The sequence below is a fragment of the Tiliqua scincoides genome, chromosome 8 (genome assembly GCF_035046505.1).
Source record: "Tiliqua scincoides isolate rTilSci1 chromosome 8, rTilSci1.hap2, whole genome shotgun sequence".
Taxonomy (NCBI): domain Eukaryota; kingdom Metazoa; phylum Chordata; class Lepidosauria; order Squamata; family Scincidae; genus Tiliqua; species Tiliqua scincoides.
This window is the reverse complement of record NC_089828.1, coordinates 22160391-22186471: the sequence shown is the minus strand read 5'-3', so window position 1 is coordinate 22186471 and position 26081 is coordinate 22160391. Positions and strand designations below refer to the sequence as shown.

General features: G+C 45.2%; 2 protein-coding genes and 1 pseudogene across 3 annotated transcripts in view; 1 reads left to right on the top strand and 2 right to left on the bottom strand.

Moving 5' to 3' along the window:
* The first annotated feature begins 258 nt into the window (after positions 1-258).
* On the top strand, positions 259-13383 carry CRABP1 (cellular retinoic acid binding protein 1). The gene is made up of 4 exons (XM_066636259.1): positions 259-328; positions 3162-3340; positions 8752-8865; positions 13333-13383. Exons 1-4 carry the CDS (start codon positions 259-261, stop codon positions 13381-13383), a joined length of 414 nt encoding a protein of 137 aa, XP_066492356.1.
* Positions 9131-9244, bottom strand: LOC136659501 (5S ribosomal RNA; annotated as a pseudogene).
* Positions 13384-17826: 4443 nt separating the features above from the next.
* The window catches only part of SIN3A (SIN3 transcription regulator family member A), a 46901-nt gene continuing 38646 nt past the window's right edge, over positions 17827-26081 (bottom strand). For both annotated transcript variants that reach the window (XM_066635591.1, XM_066635592.1), the window contains exons 17-21: positions 25134-25307; positions 23147-23239; positions 22573-22667; positions 21505-21712; positions 17827-20795 (exon numbers count right to left, since the gene is read on the bottom strand). In XM_066635591.1, the coding sequence (XP_066491688.1) occupies positions 20565-20795; positions 21505-21712; positions 22573-22667; positions 23147-23239; positions 25134-25307 (801 nt within the window). In that variant the 3' untranslated portion in view covers positions 17827-20564. The remainder of the gene's footprint in view (positions 20796-21504; positions 21713-22572; positions 22668-23146; positions 23240-25133; positions 25308-26081) is intronic.

The following is a 26081-nucleotide window of genomic DNA, read 5'->3' as shown; positions in this document are numbered from 1 at the left end:
AAGGAAGGATGGGCGTGATGGATGGAGAGGTGGGAGGCGCGGGGGGGGAGAGGAGAGGCAGATGGATGGATAGATGGGAGGTTGGAGCGGGGGGGGGGAGGAGGAGGTGGGGTGGAGCGGAGAGGTGGGGAGAGCGAGCCTCCCTTGCCTGGCTCACAAGGTGCGTGAGTGGCGAGGCTGCCTGGTCGGTGCCTTCCTCCTCCTCCTCCTCCTCCTCCGCTCCGCTGAGTTGGTCCCCGGCTGCCTCCGCCCTCGGCCATGCCCAACTTCGCCGGCACTTGGAAGATGAAGAGCAGCGAGAATTTCGACGAGCTCCTCAAGGTGCTGGGTAAGGATCGCGGCGCCTGCGGGGCTCCCAAGGCTGCGGGCTCCTTCTCCGGGTAGGGTTACTCGGGAGTAAGGGCGGGGGGGCAGCTCGGAGGGCTTGATCGGGAGCAGGAGCCGGCTCCCCACCGCCTGGCCGGGCGCCCGCAGCGCGTCTACTCGCGAGCAAGTGCCACGTAGAGCAAGTGCCTCCAAGTAGAGATGGTGAGTAAGACAGTATCGCCGCCCAACAGCCCACGCCTAGGCTCGTCTACTCGGAAGTAAGCCCCGTTACAGTCACTGAAGCTTACTCCCAGGTAAGTGTGGAGAGGCTTGCAGCCTAACGGCCCAAGCCTATGCCTGTCTACTCAGAAGTAAGCCCCACTATAATGAAGCTTACTCCCAGGTCAGTGTGGAGCCTTAGTCATGCTGAACACAATGGACTTACTTCTGAGTAAGGTAAATAACACCGATTTCAAGCACCTCTACCTTGAAAGTGCGCTCCCAGGGAAAGAGAGGACCTCCTAGATTCGGCAGCTGTCCAGCACCCAACCTGTGAATGAAACCCTCTGGTTCCCTTGGGACTCCCTTCCTACCCCATATGCTTTAATCATACAAAAACACGATCATTTTCATCATAGCAGAAAAAGAATCTTTTTTTCAAAAAAAATTTTTTTAAGATTTCTAAATCTTCCTTAAAGTTTTTTTAAATAAATCCTTAAGATTTAAAATCTTAAAATGCTTCCGCTGGATAAAATAAAAATCATTCATTCCAAAAAGGCATTAGGAGATGATCAATCTATTTCCTACTCCATCAACGATTGAGCCTTATTTTGTAAGTGGTAGTATCCTGAAATATTTATATCCCCTCTTTCGCTAAGGAACACAGGCTCAAACTGCAGTGGGGTTCCCTCATTTTTATAAAGGGGCCCCTTTTAAAAAAAGATATATGGAAGGAGGAAGGATTCAGCCCCACTCTCTGCTGCAAGTATTGGGGAGAAGGGATGAAAGCAGCCCTGCACCTTGAACCCCAGAACCTTATCTATACCCCTCCAGCAATCCATTCCGGCTCCCTTTGAGGGGATCTGCTACATTAAGGCAATTTCCCCAGCCTTTGCTCTGGGAATGTCTATCCCAACTCTCCTGCATACCTAAGGCCAAAGTAATATATTTGAAAACCAACATCATATTGTATACAACAGTCGCAATCTTACGGAAGCAGAAAAAAGACATTCAAAGAATCTTGACACTCTGGACAGAAACACCCCTGGATGGAGAGGACAATGTTCAGAAGCTGAGCTATGAAACCAGACATAAGGCAAACCTTTTTTTTTTTTTTAAAGTGATCTGCTTTTACTGAAGGGAGAAGTCACTTCTTTTTTTATTGGATGAATCTTTTATTGGATGACCAAATATACAGTCATGCTGCTGAAGCTTCCCCTCCTTCCTCCCCCCTCCCGAAATTGTCCAAGGCATCTGCAAACCCAGCCATGGCAAAACCTCCTGCAAGCTCCCTGACATAATTCATAAGAGCTACACCTCCAAGGCATCACTTGAACCCAAAACCAGGTCGTTACTCTTCAGTTTCTTATGCCATTTCTATCTCACTGTTCGAGAGCACTTGCCTAATATGCAGAAGGTCCCAGGTGTACTTCCTGGTAGCTCCAGGTAGGGCTGAAAAGATGCCTCCTCCCCACCTGAAAGCATGGACAGCAACTTTCAGCCTGAGTTGGCTGTACTGAGCGAGCTTATTCAAGGGTCGGACTCAGTAGATGACAATTTCTGCTGACTTTCTGTGATGAAACTCAAGGCAGTGTACGTAGGGGTCCCCACCCCATCTCTTGTCCAGGGACTTTGAGCCAGGTGGCTGCCTTATGCATCTTCAGACATTGTCTTGGAATTGTCCCATTCTTTTTTCCATGGACTGGGCAAGAAACAGCTTCCAGCCGTGTCAGTCCATTGCACCAGGAATGATAAACTTCCTTAAAAATTAACCAATATATGGTAGCATAAACTCCTCCCCCCCCGCACCCACAGCCCCCCCAAAACCCATTGCCTTATATGCCCCCTTTTATCAAGTTCTTCTTACAAATCATAGAGGTGTTTGAAAACTCTCTCTCTCTCTCTCTCTCTCTGTGTGTGTGTATGTGTATGTGTGTGTGTTTTTACTTAGAAGTAAGCCCATTGTGTTCATTAAGACTTGGACTGTAATCCTGCCTTACTCGCCAGAAACAAACACCTTTATAGCCAATATTTGTGAATTATATCTGTAGTCTGACTTTCCTCCAAGTAACTCAAGAAGGGGGGGCAACAGGGGAAGTACATCACAACAACTCTATGATAATCAGTTGCAGACTGATTAGGGCCTGATCACCCAATGAACTTCGTAAAGTCTAAGTCCGAATTTGAACTCGGGGTTCTAAAACCCAAAGCCAATGCTCTAGCCCAGGGGTCCCCAAACCCCGATCTGGGGGCCAGATGCGGCCCGCAGTGAGCCTCTATTTGGCCCGCGGCCAGCCTGTTGTCTCCTGAAAGCTCCTGGCCCACTTTGCTGAACATGACTAGAACTATGCTCTGGTTGCATCTGGAGGGTATTCTAAGGGCCAGAGAGGTTGAATGAATGAGCCCATTCATTCATTTATTTATTCACTCATCTAAGTTCCATCTCTAATTTATTTATATAAATTTTACATTTAAATTTTTTTTCTGGCCCTCAACACCGTGCCAGACATTTCATGCGGTCCTCTGGCCAAAAAGTTTGGAGACCCCTGCTCTAGCCCCTACCTACACCACACAAGTTATCATGCAAAGCAGTTTCAATGGGTTGGCCTTATTGCTCCTTTTCCACCTGGGCCCAGGTGTCAACGCCATGCTGAGGAAAGTGGCTGTGGCGGCAGCCTCCAAGCCACACGTGGAGATCCGCCAAGATGGGGACCAGTTCTACATCAAAACCTCCACCACCGTCCGCACCACTGAGATCAACTTCAAAGTTGGGGAGAGCTTTGAAGAAGAGACGGTGGATGGACGAAAATGCCGGGTAAGAACCAGCCATGTGGATGGATGGACGGACGGATGGTGTGTGTGTGTTTGTTGCAGGCAGTTAAGTATTCTTCTAAAAACATTTCCCACTCAAAATAGGTTCTCGGGTGCCCCTTATTGGCAATGGCATTCCAAGTTTACCAAGACAATTTTCTAGCATATGTTGATGATCAAAACATTCCAGCCAGAAAAATGAACATCTCCCAGTGGATCTCTCAGAATCAAAATTCACATCACAAGCACCACAAGACAACTGTTGGAAGCAGCCATGGCAGGAGGGCTGGCTCCGGATTGGGGGGGGGGGATCTCTGGCTGGGCCTCCTCCTACCTGACTCCCTCCCCTTACCCTGCTAGTGCTCACACTAAATGATGGGCAGCTGATGGTAGGTAGAAAGCTGTTGGAAAGGGAAGGGGGCTCACCTAATTTGCAGTCACCACTTGCTGGTTGGTCTTAATCCTCCCCAGGGGACTGGGACAACTGTCAGAATCAGCACCCCCACCCCCCACGAGGGCACTGGGCGCACTCATGCACACTTAGTAGCTTCTAAGGCAACCGGTCCTTGCATCACTGTAGCCCCAGCATAGAGAACTCCAGCATAAGCATTGCCTGCTAATTTTGAAAAATGTCAATAAACCCTAGAATCGGAATTAGGAGCTACTGTATTTTTTTTTTCACATCTGTATTGTTTAACAGCATTCCCCGCTTTTATAAAAAATCATAGTCCAGGAGTTTGTTTCTGTTGCCGCCAGGCACAAAATATGGGTCAGATGTTTCTGGTGTTCTATTTTAAGGTCCTTCGGCCTTGGGCCTGATGGTTTCTGCCACAGAGAGAAAGATCACTCTTCTTAATTTGTATTCTGAGGAAAATAAGTACCATTAAGACCTTTGCTGATCCAGACCTTTTTAATCCAGAGCCTGGAAAAGCCCTACTTCCCCGCAGATCATATTATATCAATGCAATCAATGCAATTGAGGGATGGTCCATTACTGGAGGTGGGTTTTATAATCCCCAAGCAAGGATTCCACATCATGCCCTTCCCGATTTTGTCATAGCTTCCCACCAAGCAAAGCGTCCAGTGAATTAGGACAATGGCAAGGCCCCCCTCCTACCCTGCCTCGTACCTCTATCATCTCAGATTCATCCATCACGTGCCTGTTGTCTCATTTTCACATCAGAAATCCCTTTCCATCTGGCATTTTCGGGGGAGGGGGGGCTGGGGGTGGGATCAAGTGGAGCTGCCCAAAATTAAAATAAAACTGAAAGTTGTGGAAGGGAGTGGATCCGGACACTCCAAAGGATGTTCGCAAGCAGTTTTTGCCTTCAATGGTTTGTGCATGAAATTTTTGGTTGAGTGTTTGCCCTCCTTTGTATGCATTTTGCTTGCAAGTGTTTCGTGATCAGAGCATGACTTGTCAACAGCAATGAGGCACACAGTGTGGAATTTAGTAGGGCATACTTAACCACAGGAGGGTCAGCCCCATCCACAATCCAGCCGAGACAAAATTCTTGATTTTAGGGCACTAGGTGGTTAGTCCAGGTTTACCACACTTTGTTTGCATGCTCTTTAGCAGAGGCGAGGCAAGGGATAATCACATAATGTCAGCATCCATCCGTCTTTTATCCATCCATAGTCCCCCTGTGTTTTCTTCATGCTTGAACCGTCCTATTTTGTAATGGGGAAAAATCCATAGAGGCATGTGGTACAGTCACACACAACTGCAGGCAACTGCTAGTGTTTACTCTTCTATCTTTTTTTTTTTTTTTGACAGATGCATGCTCAGATACAACTGAGCATGCATCTCTCCACAACAAAAACAGGAAGGGTAAAGGGAAAGGAAAGTTCAACTAGCATATCCCTCCTTCCCCCCCCCCCAAACCCCACAATATCTAATGTGGGGGGCAATTCCACACATGACTGCAAGTGGTAAAGCCCCAATTGACTGGCACTTCAAAGAACCCACCTGGAAGCCCCTTTAAATAGACATCCCAATCATCTCAAATACAGAAATTATAATCCAGAGCCCTTTATGTGCAGGGGATTCCCATTCCTGGCTATGACATATGAACAATGGGGTAGCTAAGAGGGTGCAAGGGATAGCAATTGCACCAGGCAACAAGCTAGGGGGGACACAACCTGAGTTTGACACCAGTGGCCAAAATTGTGAAAATCTTGGTATTTTTTAATAATACCACCATGTTATATACAATGCAGTATGGAATTTAATGAAAAATGCAATGAAACAAACCGCATCAAAACAATATTCTATTAAACGTTATAGCCAAATATATTATACTGCTGCTTCCCGTGTTGTGCCGACGCCGTATGGCGAAGTTGGAGTGTCCTCTCCAGTGCGCGAAGCCTGGGTAAAGAAGGTATGGAGGATAGGCTGTTACCCATGCAGCAAATCCCCCCTCTCCACTTCGCTGGAATGGTCCAATGGAAAGGCAGAAGCCAATACGGAAAACACAACTGCATTATGTAACAAAAAGTGGATTTTCTGAACTCAAAACTGACCAATGAGACTGATTGTTCCGAGAGCCAATTAGGTGGTGTCATGATATAGCAGGGAACCAATAAAGTGTTCATATACAGGGAGCCTGGAAGGAGGCAGCACAGTAAGTGGGTGGCAAGCTCCTTGGAGGAGGAGGCAGATTTTCCCCCATTTTCACTTTTTTAAAAGCCCAGGCTTGACCTAACTTCCAGGGCATCTTTTTGATCCCCGCACTGGGCTACACAATCATTAGCTATACCACTGCTTATGAAACTTCAGACGCAATCCTAACCCCTTACGTCAGTGCTTTCCAGTACCGACATAAAGGCAATGCAGCTCCGAGGTAAGGGAACAAACTTTCCCTTACTTTGTGGAGGCCTCTGTGAGTGACACCCAACTGCAGGATGCAGCACACGTCCCATTGGCACTGCTGTGCCAATGGTGGAAAGTACTGACATAAGGGGTTAGGATTGCACCCTTCCTTTTCTGTAACTACTAATAGAGAGGTATGTAACTGCACAAACGAATCAATTCTTCACATCATGACCATTGCACATCCCTCACTGTGGCACTCAGTTGCATCCAGGTCCAGCCCAAGCCCTCCTCATGCCTGAGGCGCATGCCAAATACTGCCTCCTCTTACCCAATGATGTGCCAGCCACTGCTCCTCCTGCTCTCCAATGTTATAGCCCAGCACTCTCCTCCCCTCCACATTCCCTCTTCCTCTCTGTCCCCATCTTCCTTTTCCAGTCCAAGGAATGGAAAAGAAGGAGGGGCAGTGGAGGCAAGTAGGCAAACAGAGATAGGCACCCCCCACTAGTCTGCTGCCTGTGGCGACAGCTTCAGTTGACCTCATGGATGGGCCAGCTCTGATCATACCCACATGAAAGCAGCAGCCTAATTCTTAACATATTTATTCAGAATTGTCCTGCTGAGTTCAATAGGACTTGAAGTATGCATAGGGTTGCAAGAGCAAAGTGTGACTCTGTTTTGTTGAGTTAATCGCAACCTATCCCCATGCCAACCTATGCTCTATCCCAGCAGGAAACAAGACCTATTGTGCAATGTCATCCCTCTTAATCAGTTCCACAGTACGGCTTGCTGCTGTGGTACAGTCCTAACCTGAAATCAGAGGCATACTGGTTTAAAAATGGCAAAGATGGTATGATAAAAGCATCCGTTTCCTTCAAGGAATGGGGCAAGTAAACACAAACTCAAGCTGCAATCTTACTTACACTTAGCAGGGAGTAAGTCCAGCAGAACTCAGTAGGACATAATAATAATAATAATAATAATAATAATAATAATAATAATAATAAACCAACTTTTTTGGTCACTGGAGTGCTCTTTGAGTTTATTCAAGGTGGTTTACATGGCCGGGTTTTCTCTTAACCTCCCACAGGTTGTTTTTTTTTTTTTTTTTAACAATAAACAAAAAAGTTCCCCCTTATTTGTCAATGGGCCAGTCTCTGCTTCTCCAACTCCCTGGATTGGAAAGGAGAGGGTAAGATGTAGCAGAAGAAGTGTGATGGAGAGTGGCAGGCTCTAGGAATGGGAGGAGCAATGGACACAAGTGAGTGGATACTGTTGGGTGCTGTTTAGCCAGTCTGTTGTCCAAGGTGATGCCCTAAATCAACTTCACAGACGGGCTGGTCCTGGCAATCATATACACATACAGCAGCATGCACTATCAGTCCCTTAAGTTTTCTAAGATGCTAACTAGCTCAGAAGTGTTGACTCAGATTGAGACTCTGGAGAGAATGAACCTGGCAGGTGGGGGGCTTTTTTCTCAGCATCTACTACCTGATCCTTTAAACTGGGAGAAGCCAGGGACTGATCTTGGGGTCTAGTATGTGACCTACCACCCAGCAACTCCCTGCACTACCTTTCAAAAATGATGTACCTACAGACAAAAAGACACACATAGCGAGAATTTATTCAAGTTCGGACATCTCAGCATTCAAAGGACATTTTGCACAGTTGAAGTATTTTGGACCAACTCCAGAGCATAAGTGCTCTCAAGACCATCTATTTCTGAGAGTGCAAGCATACTTAAGTGTGTGCTGAACGACTGACCTTTGCTGTGCCTGGAATACAGCGTAAGAGAGGTAGGAGGCTAGAAATTAGCAAACCATACAGTGCACCAATTCTGCAGGAAACTGGGATTGTAAAAGTAACTTCTCAGCATGCATGATGGCGTTTAGGGGCAGAATGAACACCTTATTTTCCGGACTACACACAGGGCTCGCCCATCCATAAGGCCAACTGCTAGTGGTGTCATGGGTCAGTCAGGCTGAACACTGGCTATAGATACACCTGGCCCGGCCAATCCCTGAACTTCTGTACTAGAGCTGTACAGCCAGGGTGGATGGAAGGATGCCATTGAAAACCCAAGTTCAGGGCCTTGCCCCAGAGACCTCAAAAATTCAATGCTGGCTGTGGGGTCAGATAAAGTAGTCACCTTAAGAAGCTGATGGGCAAGGAGTGCCCACATCTATCTGCCCGCTTCTCTTCCCAGCTCCTCCAACTCCCTGCATTCAGAAAGAGGGGAACTGGAGGGGAGAGCAAAATGGTGGGCTTAGCAGCCAACTGCCTACCTCTGCTACTTCTCTTCCTGCTGTCTAGACTCAAAAAGGAAAAGGGGAAGAGCATCCAAGAGAACATTTGGAGGAGAGAAGCATCTCTGACATTCTAGCCTACCACTCTCCTCCCTTCCACCCTTCCTCTTCTGCTCCCTTCCAATTCTCCTTTTCACATCCAAGAAGTGAGTGGTGTGTCACCAGTAAAGGGCAGGCAGTATTTGCCATACTGCCTCATGTGCTGGAAGGCCTCGGACCTGTGCTGTAAAGACACCTGGTGCTGGGAAGGATTCACACTAATTCCTTTGGGGGGGGGGGCGTGTTCTTTGCCTGCAGAGTTTACCTTCCTGGGAGACTGAAAACAAGATCTATTGCAAACAAACTCTTCTGGAAGGAGAAGGTCCCAAAACATACTGGACACGAGAACTGGCTGGGGATGAGCTGATTTTGGTAAGAACTTTTACCCCCTTTGGCAGGGTAAGTGTTAAGGATGGCTTAGGTAGTCCCTTTTACTTGAATGCCAACTTTCATCAGTTACATTGCTGTAACCTTAATTTAAATGGTTTGTGAGCTGCTTCTCCACAGTACAGTCTACAAGGCAACTAACAAGTATGCAAAATGCAAGTAAGATCACACACAGTAACTACATCTAACCAAAACAGCAGTAGAACAATTGGTTGGTTGGCAACCTTCAGTCTCGAAAGACTATGGTATAAGCCTACAGCACCCGGTATTCCCAGGCGGTCTCCCATCCAAGTACTAACCAGGCCTGACCCTGCTTAGCTTCCGAGATCAGATGAGATCTGGCACATGCAGGGTAACAGTTGACATCACCAATGGCACTGTAGTACAATGGCACTGTAGTTACTGGTCATTAAAAGCTCTTTCATCTGAACAGGCAGAACAGCGGGCACCAAGTTGGTGTCTCTAGCAGCAGATGGGGTACGACCATTCTGAAGGTTCTGACCATGATAATTAGCTGCCCAACTTGTGAAGGTGGGGCTCCCCCTAAAGCAAGGCCTCAAGCAGGACTTCCTGTCTCCTATGCCAAATGCTTACCCACCCCCCGTCCTTTGCCAGTGGCTTGCCAGCCACCATCACTGCTGCCACTCTTCCTCCAGTTCCCTAGATTCTAAAAGAGGAGAGAATAAAGAAGAGGAAGTGTGGAGGAGAAGAGAGTGGTGGGCTGGTTGGAGAATCTTGTTGCTGTCCCCTCCTCCACACGTCCTCTTCTGCTCCCTTTCTCTTTTCCTGTTTGAATCTAGGGAGAAATGAGTTGCCAACTCTCCAGGCTTGCCCTGGAGACTCCATGAATCAGCTTTCGCTTCCAGGCAACTACTGAAGGCAAACCTGGAGATTAACGCAGGCCTCAGGAATGACCAACATTCCACCACATCCAAAAACTTCAGGAATAGCTTCAGTCAGTGCCAGAGTAGGAGTGGTGAAAGTGGAGGTGTGTGTCCCCCTGCTTATCCACCACTTGAGGCAACTGCCTCAATTGGCCTTCTGAACAACCTACCCCAGTCTCAAACAATGACCTCTGTAAGTAGGCAGGCTCCCACAAGAAATGGAAGAGCTTTGGCTATCTTGGCTCTAGGCTGTTTTGGTTTTGGTTTCTTGGAACAGGAACTAAAAACAGTTAAAGCACCTTAAAACAGTGCACTGCACTTACAGAGAAGCTCGCCTGGACTTATGTAAGACATACTCTGAAGTCCTGGTGGGGTTCATGTTTCTGATCCATTCATGTGGCTGATGGGGTGGATCTGTGCAATGTCAGGCATGCAATAGGCGTGGCCATCTTTACAGTTGCAGCCAGAGATGTCCATGGAAGACATCTGGTAAACATCTGCAGACCATTCTGGGTCCTGTTCTAATTAGAGCTTCCCCTTCCAGATTTCTTCATAGGGAAGTTATGTCATAAGGAAGCCATGTGTACATTTTTTTAACACACACACACACACCCTTGCTTTTAGGACCAGTCCATCCATGAGGCTGACTGAAGCAGTCATCTCAGGTAGTGAATTGGTAAGAGGTTCCACTTTCACCTGCCTGCTTCTTTTTCTAGTCTCTGGTTTTGAAAGGGAAGAGAGTCAAATTGGGTGTTGGAGGACAGGAACATCTTTGACACTAGCACAGCCGTCTCAAAACTGTGGCCTGTGGCAGGATTTTCAAACCGAGCGCAGTGCGGCAGTGGCCAGACCTTACCGTTCTGCCCTGCAGCTACAAGTCATTGTGCCCAATCCTTGCAGAGCGCTGGGGAGTCGCTTTTGCTGCCTGTTGGCCCAGAAAGCTCTGTGGCCCAATTTCCCAGGGGAAGTGGCTCCCCAGCACAAGGTTCTGCAAAGACCAGTACAATTAATTGTGGCTGTGGGGCAGAACGGTAAGACCGCTACACTGCCACGCTGTGTGCGGCACAGAAATCCAGGCGCCCAGGAAGTCCTGCTTGAGTTTGGAGGCCAGTGCTCTAGCCCACTATCCTCCTCTCCTTCACACTTTACCTTTTCACCATCCAGGCAGTGAGGTGGGGGGCTGGTGCGCCTCTAACTGATGGAAGTGACATTTGGTAGGCTGCATCACCAAGTGACACTTGGTACGCTAGAAGGTCTTGGGGCAGCCCTGCCTGCTTTGGAACTAAATGGGGCAGACACCTGAACAAAAATGACTGCCCGAGACATGTCTCATTTAACCTGGGGCCTGCAGACCACATGTCAGAATCCATAACTTCTCTGCACACGAGTGCAGAAACAAAAAAAAGAGCAAGTAGTGAAGTTAACAGATTTCCCCCCCCCCCGTTTCCACTATAACCCATACCAAATTCACAGGAGTCAATTGCAACAGATTGCTATGGCCTTGATAGGCTTGTGACATTTTCTTTTCATTCTATATAGTCTATAGCACAAATGCTTCAAAACAAAAAGATTTGTTTATCGCCCAATTCTAAATGAAAGTGGAGATTTTTTTTTTTAAAGCCTTTTGAAAAATCCAGTTTGCATACTTGATAGATCACACGGGGGGGGGCCTGTCTCCAACTCAATCCTTGCTGGAGTTGAAGATCAGAACTTTCAGGGCATACTAGAGCATGATTCGCAAACTCACTCCTCACCCCAGAAACAAATCACGCCACCACTGATTAAAGCCAGTGAGCTGCGGGGCACGAACGAATGAGTGAACATTTTTATAAGTGGCCTTGCTGAATTGTGAAATTGAACATGGCAGGTGAGAAGGTTCAACATATAGCTGAGATGCTCACACATGGCTTTGATCTCAAGTGACCGTGTCCGCTCTTTGAAGATGTGCTTTCAACCACACCAAGCCTTAATCCATTTTATGTTTTTCTTTAATCCACCTTAAATATAAGGTGTGCACAGGAAAATGGAAAGTTGCCTTATGCCTTCAGATGCTGTGGTCCATCTAACTCAGGCAGGTTGCAGAGTTTTAGACAGAAATCTGTCTCTGCTCCACATGGTATCTTCTATAGCCCTTCCCCAAAGTGGTGTATAAATGTTAAGAAGGGTAACATTAAGAGAACTGTGGGGTCCTGACAATGTGTGGGTAAATCCACCCTCTGAAGCCATCCCTGGAAAGTGTGGAAATGAGAAGAGTTGTCTAGAGCAGTGTTTCTCAAACTGTGGGTAGGGACTCACTAGGTGGGTCACAAGCCAATGTTAGGTGGGTCCCCATTTATTTTGATATTTTATTCTTAATATATTAGACTTGATGCTACTATGGTACCGGGTCCCTTAGGGAGAAGGGCAGGATATAAATAAAGTTTATTATTATTATTATTATTATTATTATTATGGTATGAGACTGCATCTGGGGAAATGTTAACAGACCCGTACTTTTAACAACCTACTTTGTATATTCTTTTAACAATGATAGTAAATGGGACTTACTCCTGGATAAGTGTGGGTAGGATTGCAGCCTAGGATTGGTAAAAATTTTCCTGTTTGATGATGTCACTTCCGGTCATGACATCAATTCCAGTGGTCCTAACAGATTCTCATTCTGAAACGTGGGTCCCACGTGGTGCTAAATGTGTGAGAACCACTGCTCTAGAGTCTCCAGCACTCTGGTCCACCACTCTCCACACCTCCTTTTCCACTCTCTTCTCCTCTTTCTTTGGAATCCAGGGAATGAGGAGGAGCAGCAGTGGAGAACAATTGGTGCTCAGCTTTATAAGCACCCCCCCCCCCCGACAAAAGTGTTTGGTGCACTAAGAGATGAGAAAGGGTGTCTTTTGGTGCTGTGCCTCTAATGCTAACCCCAAGGCCAGGTTAGCTTTCTCTGACTAGGGCTGCAACTGACAAGTCGGCCAAAGATGATAAAAATTACTCCTAGGTAGACAGCACCTGCATATCCAAATGTTAAACTGGATTTATGAGCATTACGAAACTTTTGCAACCTCGCTCAAAACAAGCTGTCCACCTTTATGAGAACCAGTTTCCAACCAATACCACCTCCATCTCATCCAGACTAAGCTTTCATTTGGTTGATCCCAAATAATAGGGTTAAACCCAGGCATTCTCAAGGGATGGATTGTGACCCCCCCAGGGGGTTGCAAACAGCTTGGGAGGTGGTTGCAAACTGAAGAACTACAGATACAATAGTTATGCAAGTGACTTTCCTGTCCACTTGGGTAGCTGTCACAGCTGTGCCTACCTGCAAGCCCTTGCCCTCTTCCCTTCCTGGACTTTGTGGACCACTTAAAGCATCCCTCCCACTTTCCAGGTGAGGCAAGGAGGGGAGTCAAAAGAGCCAGCTCACATTACCCTGTCTAACAGTGTGACTGGTGGGAGTCTTAAACCTTATAGTAGTAACAACATTTCAGAACCTATTCTCCTCCACAGAGCAGCAAGGAGGCATTGGTGCATTTCTACCACCAGATCTGCTGACCTCTCTCATTTTCTTTTCCAGACTTTTGGTGCTGATGATGTTGTATGCACAAGAATTTACATAAGAGAGTGAAAAAACCAGCCAGGCTTGTGCCGTTGTCGGAGGGGGGAGAATCAAGAGAAGGATTAACAAACAGATGTTGCAGAAAAACCCTGCATAGTAAACATCCATGTATGTTAGCCTTAAGCACTGCCTCCTACGTGACTGTGCATGTCATCTCAAATCCCATTTGGCCAGCCCATACCTCTGATTTTTTTGCTTTGATTACAAACCCCAGTCCCATTAGGATTGTCTCTCTCCCTTCCCCCCCCAACCCGTTTACTTTGTATTTTGTAGCCACAAATTTGTATGGTTCGAGCAGTAATTAAATTTATCGAATATAAATTCCCAACAGTTTGAGCTGTTTTTTTGTTTGGAAGTAGCTTAGAAAACAAACAGGTAGATTAGAATGCATAGGCCAAAGCGATACAGTGACTTCCAGATCGGGTGTTTGCTAGGGCTGTCACGCTTTGTTCTTACTCTTTATGGGGGGAGGTCATATGACATAATTTCATCCATTGGCAGTTGGTCTTTTCCCCCTAGTCATGACCAGGGGCAGAAACAAGGAGCCCACGTGGAAGAACCACAAGGGAAACTACCACTTCAAATCCTGCCTCTACTCTGGGATTCATTCATTGCATTGGTCCCTATTCCATGCAAGCAACCACATAGATGCCTCCTGGATATCCAAAAGCAAAGTAACAAGAGTCTGCACTCCAGGAATTGGTATTCAGAAGTAGATTGCTCCTGGATGTGGAAGCTCTACTTGAGCTGTCATGGCCAATAGCCACTGAGCAATATGAATTAGCATTGAGTATATACAATCTAAACCAGTAGCCATCACCCCCTGGTGCAGCAACAAATTCCATAAGTTAATTGGGCCTGCTGTGAACTTTCATCATACAACCTATAATTAACTTATGGAATTCACTGTTGAAAATCCTAGGGTCCCTACAGAATACATATTTTTCATTCCCGTTGCTTAGCATCTCAGCATTGAGAGCATCTGAGGTCAATGCACAAGGCTCAGCACAGCTCCTTTAACAATACAGAACTACCGTACAGTCGCTTTTCTTAAGTTGCAGTTTTTCACCTCGTCTCTCTTGAATGTGCATGCATGGTTACAGATGCAACTAATTAGGTACAAACTCAAAATGTTGCAAAATACCCAGATTTGAGAATTTGCTACACATGCCACTTTTCCATTAATCCATTCAAGGCAGTTTTAAAATCCAAAGTAATGATTTAAAAGTTAGAGCTGAGCCAAAGTAGTGCGGATATAACTGGTCTTGCGAGATCCCTTTAAATAAAACCAGGAGTCTCACTCTTCCAAGTTTGTGAGAACTGCACAATTGAGTACATTAAGGAAGCAGGTCAATGTGGTTGGAATCTGCAGAAAGCTGGAGGGGTCGTGGAGGGTGAAGGGCAACCAAATCCACTGCCCCCTTGGCCACCCCATTTGTCACTGACACAAGCCACATCAGGTCACCTCGTGGCTGAGCCAACTGTGGTGACATATACATGATTGTGTTGCTCATAATGAACCAATCACATCTGCCTTAATTAAAACCCACCTGATTTGTCAATGATTTCTATTCTGATTTACTCCACAAATGTTTCTTTAATCAGGGGACAACTCTATTAAAGCTGTTCTATGAAAGCAACAGCTAATTGTAATACCTAGAGTTGTGATAGTCTCTTCCTTGTCTGCTGAACTACCAACTCCACCACACCTGAACACTTTACCTTGCAGTCAAGATGAAGTGCATCTGCTTTGAGGCTCTTTGAAATCTATGCTTTTAAATGAAAGCTGGGGAATGTAGTCTTCTTGAACGCCCCTCTATTTGGAAGCCCTCAATGTGCGCAGAAATGTGCAGCTCCGTAAGTTGCTTGACATTCTTGTTAGAGCAAACTGCTGCTTCATCTACTTTTGACCCCGATCTCTTCCGAAAGGCGAAGCTCTTTTCAACTAATTTCAAACAATGCTCTACACTAGATGCTCACAACAGATGCAGTGGCCTGTTAAATTAAGTCTGAATTCATTCAGGGTATGTTAATTTTGTGAATACTTTGGACTATGCAATTACGATCATTGTGCCCCCAGCTTCCCATTAGGGTGTCGACCTAATTAGGGGGGCACTTAGCCAGATTTTTATGATGGTCTCATGGGCTAAGGAAAGCCAAAGGGGGGGGGGAAAGTGATGGTGAAATGCACAAAACAAGGTAAGAGAAGAGGCAGCACCAACGACAAATTCAGAAACTCTTCCAACAGCTACAGTTCCAATGGCAACAAAAGCTGATTAAGCCATAGAGTCCCCTGTTCTTATGTGCCACACGCACGGGTTGGCACATTAAAGTTGATGGGAGTTGTTGCTTTCACATGGGACGAAGCCTGAGCATCCATTACAATCCCTTGTCGGCCATCCACCATGTGCTTGTTAACAGCGAGTATCCGTGTGACCCCATTCATCAACCAATGAGCTCAGCTTAACGGCCAGTGAGAACTTGTAGATTTTCTCGCATTCACTGGCTTGGAATCTGATGCATTTTCTACTCCTTTGATTAGCGCCGTTGAACAGACTCCAAAGCTGTGATGCTGTAAAGCTGCTGGTGGGGATGGGAGCGCTTGCTGAACAGAAGGGGAAGACTTGGCAATGCACTGTGAGCTACAAACTTACAGCCAATTTGCATGGCTTGTGCACACTTCATTAACACAACTTCATAACATAACATAATTCTAAATCTACTGGATACCATTCCAATGTTGGCAGACAAGTATGCCCTTTCAAGGGCATAAAATTAAAAACAAGCAACTGATCTTTTGACATTCTGGAAGCAACAGTCACTTAACGGGCATCTCCATTGATCATCATTAAGGTTTAGATGCAAAAATTGGTGAAAAATTGTGGGATCAACGTACAACTCTGAAAGATACAGCAGTATGGTGCATCACCCTTATGAGTTTCGGGTCTTGATCAAAACAGCTGAATATAGTGCAGCCTTGAATAGCTAGGTCATAAGGTTGGTTGTATAAAAGGCTGGCTACACAAAAGGGGCACACAGGTTGGGAAGGAAACGAGGGCAGAATGAGTTGACTATTGATGCTCGAAGTGTCAGGTTCTCCACAGTTCTTGCAAGTACTGTACATTCTGAGTACAATTCTTCTTAAGACAGCAGCAGCGTAAGTAACACATGAAGGAACTTGTTGAATACACAGGTGCTTGTTATCATAATGCCTCTTATAGAAAGCTTGTGTAAGATTCAAGATGGATAGTGAAATGACCAGATGCAATAGTCTTTGCTCCAGCTTTTCTAGCTTTCAGGTGCCCTCTGCTGACTCAATCAGGAAACCTCATCTCATTATTCTTTCAGCTTTCCATTGGCATGCAATCATTTTCTTACATCAATGCAAAGCCAAGTGTCAAACTGATAGCTGAACTCTTACATCACAAAAAAAATATTCCAGATAAATTGGGGGGAGGGTGAGAGACAAACCTGCTAGTGATAATAGCCAAGAACTGTACCTCCATATTCAGGAATGTAAACGTTCAGTCACTACAGACCAACAAGAAGTAAATGCATCATGAACATGAAGTTCATAGAATGAGCCCCTCTTCCTTTTCGAAATGAAGAAGAGCAACAGGCAAGCTGTGGAAATCTTCTGCCACCCAAGGCAACCACGACCACCTCAGCTGACCTCATCAATGGACCAACTATCACATTTGCGCTAAGAAAACTGATTACTTGTATTCCAACTTTACTAGCTGGCTTGGCAGTACCCACACAAAAATGAGGGCATTTGCTCATTGTGCATGTTAAGCCATTTCTGTCCAATGTAGCATATACGCAACAGGGACCAAATGTGTACACTCATGGGCTGGGCAAAAATGGGTTGAGCATCCTAACCCTCAATTTGCTATATTCAGAATTATTGTGTCAGATTATGCAGTATTGGCAGTAGCCAGGTAGGCTTGAAAGCTAAATCCAGATACAGACAAATAAGTACTGAGGTGAGAAGTTCTACCAAAATAAGAATCAGGTCAAAAGTTTTGTACTGCACAGCTTTGCGTCCTCATGGTGGTACAGTCAAAGAGAGGCTTCCGGCTAAAGGCAAGAGAGGAACTGGATGTGACACTCATGCAAGAAAATCACTTCCAACTTCTATAGCATTACAGGCTCTACATGAGTCCTTTCTGCCTCTAAAAGCATTCCAAAACTCCCTGCAACTTTATATCAGAATCAAGTATGCAAATTACTTTATAACATTTCTGAGAATTGCAGTTAAAATCCCACCACCATCAGTTTTTGCTCCTTGAAACATTTGCATATCAAAGAACCAAATCAACTACCAGAATAACCAAGAGCCTGTGGCCCCCCCCCCCCAATGCAATCAGGCAGATCCTCAGAAGACCCATTAGGACTGTACTTTCAGCTGCCTGAGGGCAATCAGGAAAGACAACCAAAACTATACACGAGTAGCCCTGATATTTTAATGGAAATACTGCACTACAGTCAAGTTTACAACATCTGTATAGAAATCATCACATGAATAGGTGACAAAAGGATCACATTACAGAATACAAAAAGCAATTGAAAATAAGGAAAAAATTTTCGCAATTGTACAGGCCAGGATTAGAGCTTGGAGCTCAGATGTCAGACATCGGAATGGGGGGGTGGGGGAAGAAAAGAGAGAGGAAAAGCTGTGTTATGAAACCCTGCTACAGGAGGAGGTGGCCTCCTTTTTTATTGTTGGGTGTGATTTCCCCCCCTCCGAACACACCTCGGGCAGCAAAATATCGATCGTGCTCAAATGCACCCTCTGGCAAAATGCTCGACAAAACAGCTGTCATCTTCCAAGCTGGACTGTCTCAACCAAACTTTAAAATGGGCACAGGAGAGACATCTGAGGGGACACGGAGGGTGAGAAGCAGGAAGGAGCACAAGAACCCTGTGCAATGGAAGAGGACACAGTAGCGTAGTCGGCATCCTGCTTTCCCACCCCTCTTCTAAACAGGGCAAGGAAAAGGATGGCTAAGTTAGCTTATTGCTGGCATACTGTAAGAACTCCCCAGTTGGGCTCCTATTCACTGGTTTTTGTTTTTACCACCACAGTTGGATCTCCCCAGCACATACTGTCTCCTACAACAGCCCACCTCACCCTCTCCATTCTGCTATCTCAGACTGCAGGAGAGAAAATCCCCACACTCATTGGTTTCTTCTCCTTTCCATCTCTCTGCTTAGGACTGTTACAACGCTGTTCTGAGAGGGGGGACAGCTACCCACCTGGACACCCCTGGGAGAGATTTAAGTTATCAGGTCTTGGGGGGGAAATAAAACAAAAACCAGCAAGCCGTATTTTTATAGCTCTTGGCTTCACTGCTTTGTGCAAGAAATTACACCTCCTTTGAGGAGGAGGGCACAGATGCTGTTGCCATGTACAAAACTGATGGCAACTTTTTTTAATAGGAGATTTCCAAATCTTCTCTCATTTAAGTATTTGCCATCACCAAGCTTTCTAAAAAAATAGAGATTCCCGCTCATATATTTCACTAGTGAAATCACAAAAGCCCGCCCTCTTACTCTTCTATCCTCGCCCTCCCTTTGTACACAGACACACTCATGTAAAAGAGCTCTGTCAAATACTGGTTTGGTATTTAGAATATTTTTCTCCAATACTGAGAAGAAACACACATAAAAACACAGCCAACCCCAACTAGGTAGCTCAGCAACACTTCCCAAAAGTGCAGATTCTCTGAGCTGGAAGACTAGGTGGATAAGAAGCTACCCACCAGGAAAAAAAAGGAAAGAAAAAAGAAAAAATGCAAAACACCAACTACCACACCTCCAAATAAGGAATTAAAAATCATATCATATATATATTCATATATCAAAACAGGCTGCTTGAAATATGCTCAAGTGAAACTACAACACATTCACTCTCACACACATTCACACACTTGTCATTTTCCCCTTCTACTGTGAAGCCAAGAATACAGTTGGGTCAGGTGTCCCCTTGCCCACAACTTGCAACAATGCACCTCTCAGAACAGGGTGAGGGAAGTGGTGAGCACACATCTTTCTCTGGTAAGAACCAAGATGGATCATTCTTTTTTCTTTTTCCTTTTTGTTTCTTTTTCTTTTCTTTTCTTTTTTTTACAAAATGGAGAAACAAAATTTCCACACAAAGCACTACAATGATAACTCCCTTTGGTAGAAAGTGTAATAAAATGTCTTTGTTGCTCTGTCGGTACTAAAACCTGAAGCCAACTGGTACTAAGGTACACAAGACGCTAGTACAGTTATACTAGCACATCAAGCATACATTCTTTAATAAAAAACAAAAAAAATTGACAAATATGTACATTTATTTACAAAACAAAAGGGGAAAACCGGTTTAAAATTGGTTGCTGCTATTGTGAAAGCATTGTGTGTCTGGATAGGTGCTTTGTGTGTGTCTGGGTGTGTGTGTGAAAAGGTGGTGCATGGCACTAAGAGAGACTAGTAAACAAGCAGGTACCAAAAAAAAAAGTAAAATAAAATAACACCCACCAAATAAAACAATAGTTCCACTGGCACTAGAAAGAAGAGACTGATCTTAATTGGTTTATACAAGTCAGAAGTCCAGGTCACAGAAAGGGAAACAAGGGGAAGGAGGAAAGAGACAAAAGGGCAGATTCACGAGCTGGATGTTTCTGACAGCTGGACTGTCAAGGCCAGTGAGCCAACAGAAGATTCCAGAAAGTTTGCTGCAGCAGGGACTAGACCTGTTGGGGCAGTTGAGGGGGACATTTCTGGGATTCTTAAGTAAGATATTCTGACTGTAAGAATTGTGTGTGTGAAAGAGTGGTTAAATGCACCAAATCCGGATAGGCTAGTCATGGCATCCCTTAGTCTTTGATGCCCATATTTCTGTAGAATGCTGCTGGTGTGTATGGGCAAGGTGGGTGTCTCTACTGCTACTTAGATCTGCCTCACCCCCCATGGTGCATGCGGACTTCCTGGCCCTCTGGCAATAGTTCCAGCTTCAGTTTCTCAGGCCTGACGTTTCAAAAGCAGCCCCACTGGGGCGACAGGATGTACCAGCTATGAACTAGTCAAGAAGTGGCTGCTGTCACAGAGATACACAGTGGGGTGGGTGGAGGCGTCTTCTTTGTGGATGCACACACATGGAAACCTGCACCCCCCAACTCTGGGTTTTCTCCTCCCCTTGGAGTTTAGGGCGTCTTGAATATTGTGCTGTATTTGACGCGGTACTTGTTAATGCTCACAAAGTGCAGGTCCTCCTTATCGCAGGTAGTGGTGCAAGGCACCAAGCCTTCCAAGCCTTCGCCCATTAGCCACTTGCTTGTCTCAGCTGCCATTTCACGGGTCACATGCTCCTTGGTCCATCTATCCACCCAGGCTTGGAATCGATGGTGCAGCCTTTTGCTTACTCTTTCATGGGACTACAAAGAGGAGAAAGAAAATGCTGCAGTCACCAACATAAAGATCTACTAACTAGGCCTGATTCACAAGCCCTGTCTTATCCCACCCACCCCCTTTCTTCCATGAAACTCAACACAGCCACCATAGGATTCCTAGGCAGTCTTCCATTCAGGCACTGACCACACCCAGACCTGCTTCAGGAAGTTACTGCATCATCTGCCTTGGAAATGTTAATTCTGTCCCTTGATGGCTGGCATCTAAACATGGGAGCTGACACCATTGAAAAAGTGCTGCATTTGAGGCAATATGGAAGTTCTATCTGTGGTGTTAGATTTGTGATGATCCATTCACACATGCAAGGATGGCTGATACCTTAGCACTGACTGAGGCACGTAACTAGCTATTATTTTACTGAGTAGGAGAGCTGAGTTAAGTACTCCATGTTGGTTGGCCAAGAACATGTTCCATGAAGAACCAAAAGTCACTTTCAATTCCTCAAGGTGGACCCAAAACATTCAGCTGCCTGAAGTAGTAGACAGGACCCACCCTTCTATTAAGCAACATGGGCAAAATACATGGAGGACATCCTCCATGTGCAGGCCACAGTGACACAAGCAGAGAATTGCAAGAGAGTGAACACTGTAACTCTGTGACACACTGGCTGTTCACTGATTTCCCCTGGGAAGGAGAAGGCCAGCTGCTCATCCCATCTCCGCTGCTCAGTCCTACCTGATGAGCACGTAGCAGAGCGGTCCTCCTGTACATATAATCCTCCGATTTGATCACATACACCATCTTATAGGAGTTCAGCTTGAATTTGCACTCCAGCTTGTCCAAGCTCTCCACGTTCTCCAAGGGCTTCTTACTGTTCCCCTCCTTCCCTTCCTTCTCCTGCTGCTCCCGACCCCGCTGACACTTGCGGATCCGCCTCAGATTCCTGTAAAGCAGAGAACCCCTGCTGGAATTAGGGCTTGCCTCCCCCATCAGACTGGATGGCATAACTAGTGGGGGCCTGCTCCTCAAAACCTACCACACCACTCATGCTAAATGATGGTTGAAGTGCAAGTCTGACTCATACAATGAAAATTACCAGGTTGATCTGTATCCTCCTCCGCTTGTTTTGGACTGCTATGGAAGGGAGCAGGGCCCCTTCCAAACAAAGGGGGAAAAAAGAGGTTTGCAATGACTGACTAACTTAATGCTTGCACCGAGGAGGAGAAAAATCATCCCCACTCCACCCTTGTCAATGTGAGCAGACATAACAACTGGCAGGCTGCAAAGGTTTGCTTATTCAAAAAGCAGTTGCTTGTGCCTATTAAGGAAAAGTCATTGGTCCCAGAGTAAGCCAGCCTATCGCAACACAGGATGCTGCCTTATCACACCACTAGTCCATCTAACTCAGTATTGTCAACACTGATTGGCAGCAGCTCTTCAGGGTTTTCAGGCAGGAATTGCTCTCTGCACTACTTAGAAATGCTACAAATCGAACCTGGATACAAAGCATGTGCTCTGCTTCTGAGCTACAGCTCCCTGACAAAAGCTCATGGTTACTGCCTGTTGATTAGAACAAAGACAGTCTAGTGTACGCAATGGCAGTTTCTCCTCAAACAGTGACAAGTATTAAGTCAGTCAGTTGCTGCAAACCTCTCCTCCTTATTTCTGCTTATGCTGAACCCTGGATAAAATTTCCATGCCATTCCCTGCTTGCTTTTGGAAGGGAGCAGACAGTTGTAGATTTTAATGCGCAAATCATCCCTTATAGGAAACAATAATGTGCAATGTATCTCACTCACTCACCTTGGTAGAAACACTGGCTTCTGGGCCAGCTGTTCCCTAAGTTCAGGAGAGGTAGAATCAGAGTTGACGTACCGATCCACATAGTCAGTCCAACGCTGAAATGGTATATGATACAGAAAGAGATCAAGTGAAATTCTCTGTTTATTTCAATCAAAAGAAAGTTTTAACTCTCTTGGCAACTGTTTTAAGGTACACCCACAATACTTGTATTCTGTATTGCACATTCGCACGTATGCTTTCAAAAAAGTTGAATATGGCTAAAAAGTTCAGCTTTAAAAAATAGCAGACTTCAATTTCCAAGCCCTGATGCGGTTTCTACTGAAACTGAATTGGACTCATTTACCTGATCTAACATTCAGGAGTTGTGCACATATGTGTTCAGATATAGCCTATTAACAATCTGCTATTATACCATGCATCAATCAAATCTAAAGACAAGCAAGTTCTAGGGCTAGAAACAGATCTACTTCTGTAGCAACTGAAACATTTTACTCAACACACACATGTAACCACACTTAAATAATTGTCTTAAAAAAAAAAATCACCAAGAGCTCCAGCTGCAATTTCATCTCACCTCTGCCTCAACAGGGTCATCAGAGTTCTCCTCTTCTGTGTCCAGCAGCTCAATGGTTAACTGAATGTGGTCTCTGCTCTGAACAAACATCAGCTACACAACAGAAGAGAAGGGTTCAGTAAGTACTTGAAGAAATCTATTATATTTTATACAAGCTACAATCATGCAATTGCAAATTGGGTACCCATATCAGCTACTGTACAAACAAATCTGAACTTGGCACAGGAATATAAAAATGCAAAACCAAGAAGGCATGCTGAAGGACTCTACCTCAGGTGGTTACTATTCAGTGGTTACTATCGTTTTAGATTAGCAGAGATGGACATGCTGAGCAGTTTCAGCTGCTTGAAAATTAATGGAGGAACCTATCAGTATTTCTTAGAATTCCCTCTCCACACCTTGTGTTTTGAGTTTCAGTCATGTGTATAAGTGGAGTTCAGAAAGGGTTACATCAAAGGTCTGAGAACAAGGTCCAGTAGCGAGACCTCCTGATTCCTCTTCAATTCATAGGTCCAGCTATCTCCTAAAACACAGCAATATATGTTGGCAAGGCTATACAGCTGGAGCCTGTTTATCCACAGATTTTATATCCGCAGAACTGGCTCAATCTGGGTCCCTTGGACCAGCGTTGAATCAGACTTGGCCCAACCTGAATGTTCCGGTCGCCCTGGGAGGGCTTTCTGAAGCTCACTGTGTATGTCTACTCACATGTGCATGTCTCTACATGTCTGCGGGAAGATGTGTGCAGGCTCTGCAGACTTCAGAAAGCCCTCCAGAGGTGACCGGAGCAGAGCTCTAGTGGACTATGGAGGGTTTAAAGAGGCCAAAACTGCTGATTTCCTTATCCGAGGTATTCGGTATCCATGGGGAGTCCAAGAATAGATCCTTGCAGATACCAAGATCCACCCGTACTTGTACACTTTTGAACAACATTGCTTCTGAAATGAAACTTTCTGGATTCTCATCAAGTTTTGTTAACCTTGTAGATTGTTTGTACATTCCTTACAATAACAAAGTGTGCTTGTATGAACACCACTGAGGTTTGCTGAATGAGGTTACTTGCATTTGTGTACTTCTGACAAAATGTCGAGGTTTGTATTCCTCTTTTCATATTTATTGAGCCCTGGTTTTTTTCTTCGCTGCAGGAATATAAAAACCAACTTGCTAAAGAGCTTTCTTGAACACTTATGTACCTGAGAAACATACAAGGAGATATCCAGAAGCTACGACTTGTGGGAGAAGGCGCCAGGAAAAGGAGGCATGTCCCAGAACATGGCACAACCCCCTATTTTTTATTGTTTGCTCAAAACAGAAAAAACAGTTGATCATTTCTATTTGACCATATGCCATCTCTCAAACTAGGACAACTACACTATAAATCATTTTTAAAGCATCTAGATACATTTTACTAGTTATAGGTGTGTTTCTGAAACAGGGTCAGGGTGATCAGATACAATGGGGAACAGAGTACCTATACCTTTAACCACTGTATAGCAGAGGGTATTTTGGCAAGTGCAGCTTTTTAAACCCTTCCATGTTGAGCTGCATCTGCCAAAATTCCCTTTTCTATACAATGGTGAAATGTATAGGCACTGTGCCCTCCACTGTATCTGCATCACCCTGTTCAGGGTACTGATCTGTAAGCTTGTATAAGCAGCAAATGATGAACTGAGTGAGCCTGAAAAGCACCAGTGACTAACACTACAACAGGCTGAAAAATGAGAGCAAAACTAATGTTCATTTATGCTGTCCTGGGTTTGCTCTGCCCTGAGTTTGAAGGGTGACTGCTTATCCAGAACATCTGTGTGGGCCACTAGAGCACAAGTTGGGAGAATGGCAGATTGTGGCCCCAACAGTAGTAGTTTGGTGCCTACTAGGTAGATACTTTTTAAAACATGTAGAACTGCTCAATAAGCTTATGTGTACTTTGGAAATTTGTTATATACTACCTTGGACATAGCAGTTAAGTTTCAGTGTAGGCTTTTACCTTGAAGCAGTTTTCATCTTGCATAAGCTGCTCAGCTTTACGCTGGTATGCTGTCTCCACAAGGGACCGAGAAGACTGCGAAGATAGCATGCCACCTGTAGCTCCATTGCTGTTCTCTGATAGGTAGAGTTCCGTCATCTGCACACAGATTTCGTCACTCACTATGTGCTGAAGCTGTTGATTAAAAGGGGAGGAGGAGGAGAATGTTACAGTGCTTTTGAAATCCAAACAACAAAGTATAAGACCCTTCAACCCAAACAAGACAGAGAAAATTAAAGTTTACAAATGCCATCCAAATAAAAACAATCTCCCACAGATAGCATGATTTAGGTTTAAGAAGGCCATCTCATTGTGATTCTCCTCTTTCCCCATTCTTCTGGTAGATATGGAACAAAGTTGAACAGGTAGCCACCACCAGCACTACACCAAGTTCCCATAACACAGCACTAAGGGTGCACATTATCTCTCTTGTATACAACACCAGGAGTGCATTCTTAATAGGGTTGGTGAACATATTTTCCAAGAAGTTGATGACAGTCCTAGCCCAGGGGTGTCAAACATAAGGCCCAGGGGCCGGATGCAGCCCATGGAAGCTTTTTATCTGGCCCTTGGGCTCTCAGCTGCTGAGGAGTGCTGAGGTGTTACTGCTGAAAGCGTGGCCTGCATGATAATCGAGCTCTACTACATCTTGAAATATGATCAATGTGTGCGTATTTTGTCTTCAGTCATATGCAGCTAATTTATGACTAAGTGAGAAAAAAGTGTGTATTTCTGGTTATGACCTGTTTAATGACATCACTTCCTAGTTAATGACATCACTTCTGGTCCTTAGCAGATGTCATAAATACTATTCGGCCCGCTGTATGAAACGAGTTTGACGAGTTAGAACGAGGTACAACAAGTTTGTTCTAGATGTTCAGAATTCTGAGGAACAATGGGGGAGACCCA

Excerpts from the sequence above, each read along its gene's own strand:
- CRABP1 (XM_066636259.1), top strand. The coding sequence starts at position 259 with ATGCCCAACTTCGCCGGCACTTGGAAGATGAAGAGCAGCGAGAATTTC. Across the intron at positions 329-3,161 it reads CGAGCTCCTCAAGGTGCTGG|GTGTCAACGCCATGCTGAGG; the intron begins GTAAGGATCGCG and ends ACCTGGGCCCAG. Across the intron at positions 8,866-13,332 it reads CTGGGGATGAGCTGATTTTG|ACTTTTGGTGCTGATGATGT; the intron begins GTAAGAACTTTT and ends TTTCTTTTCCAG.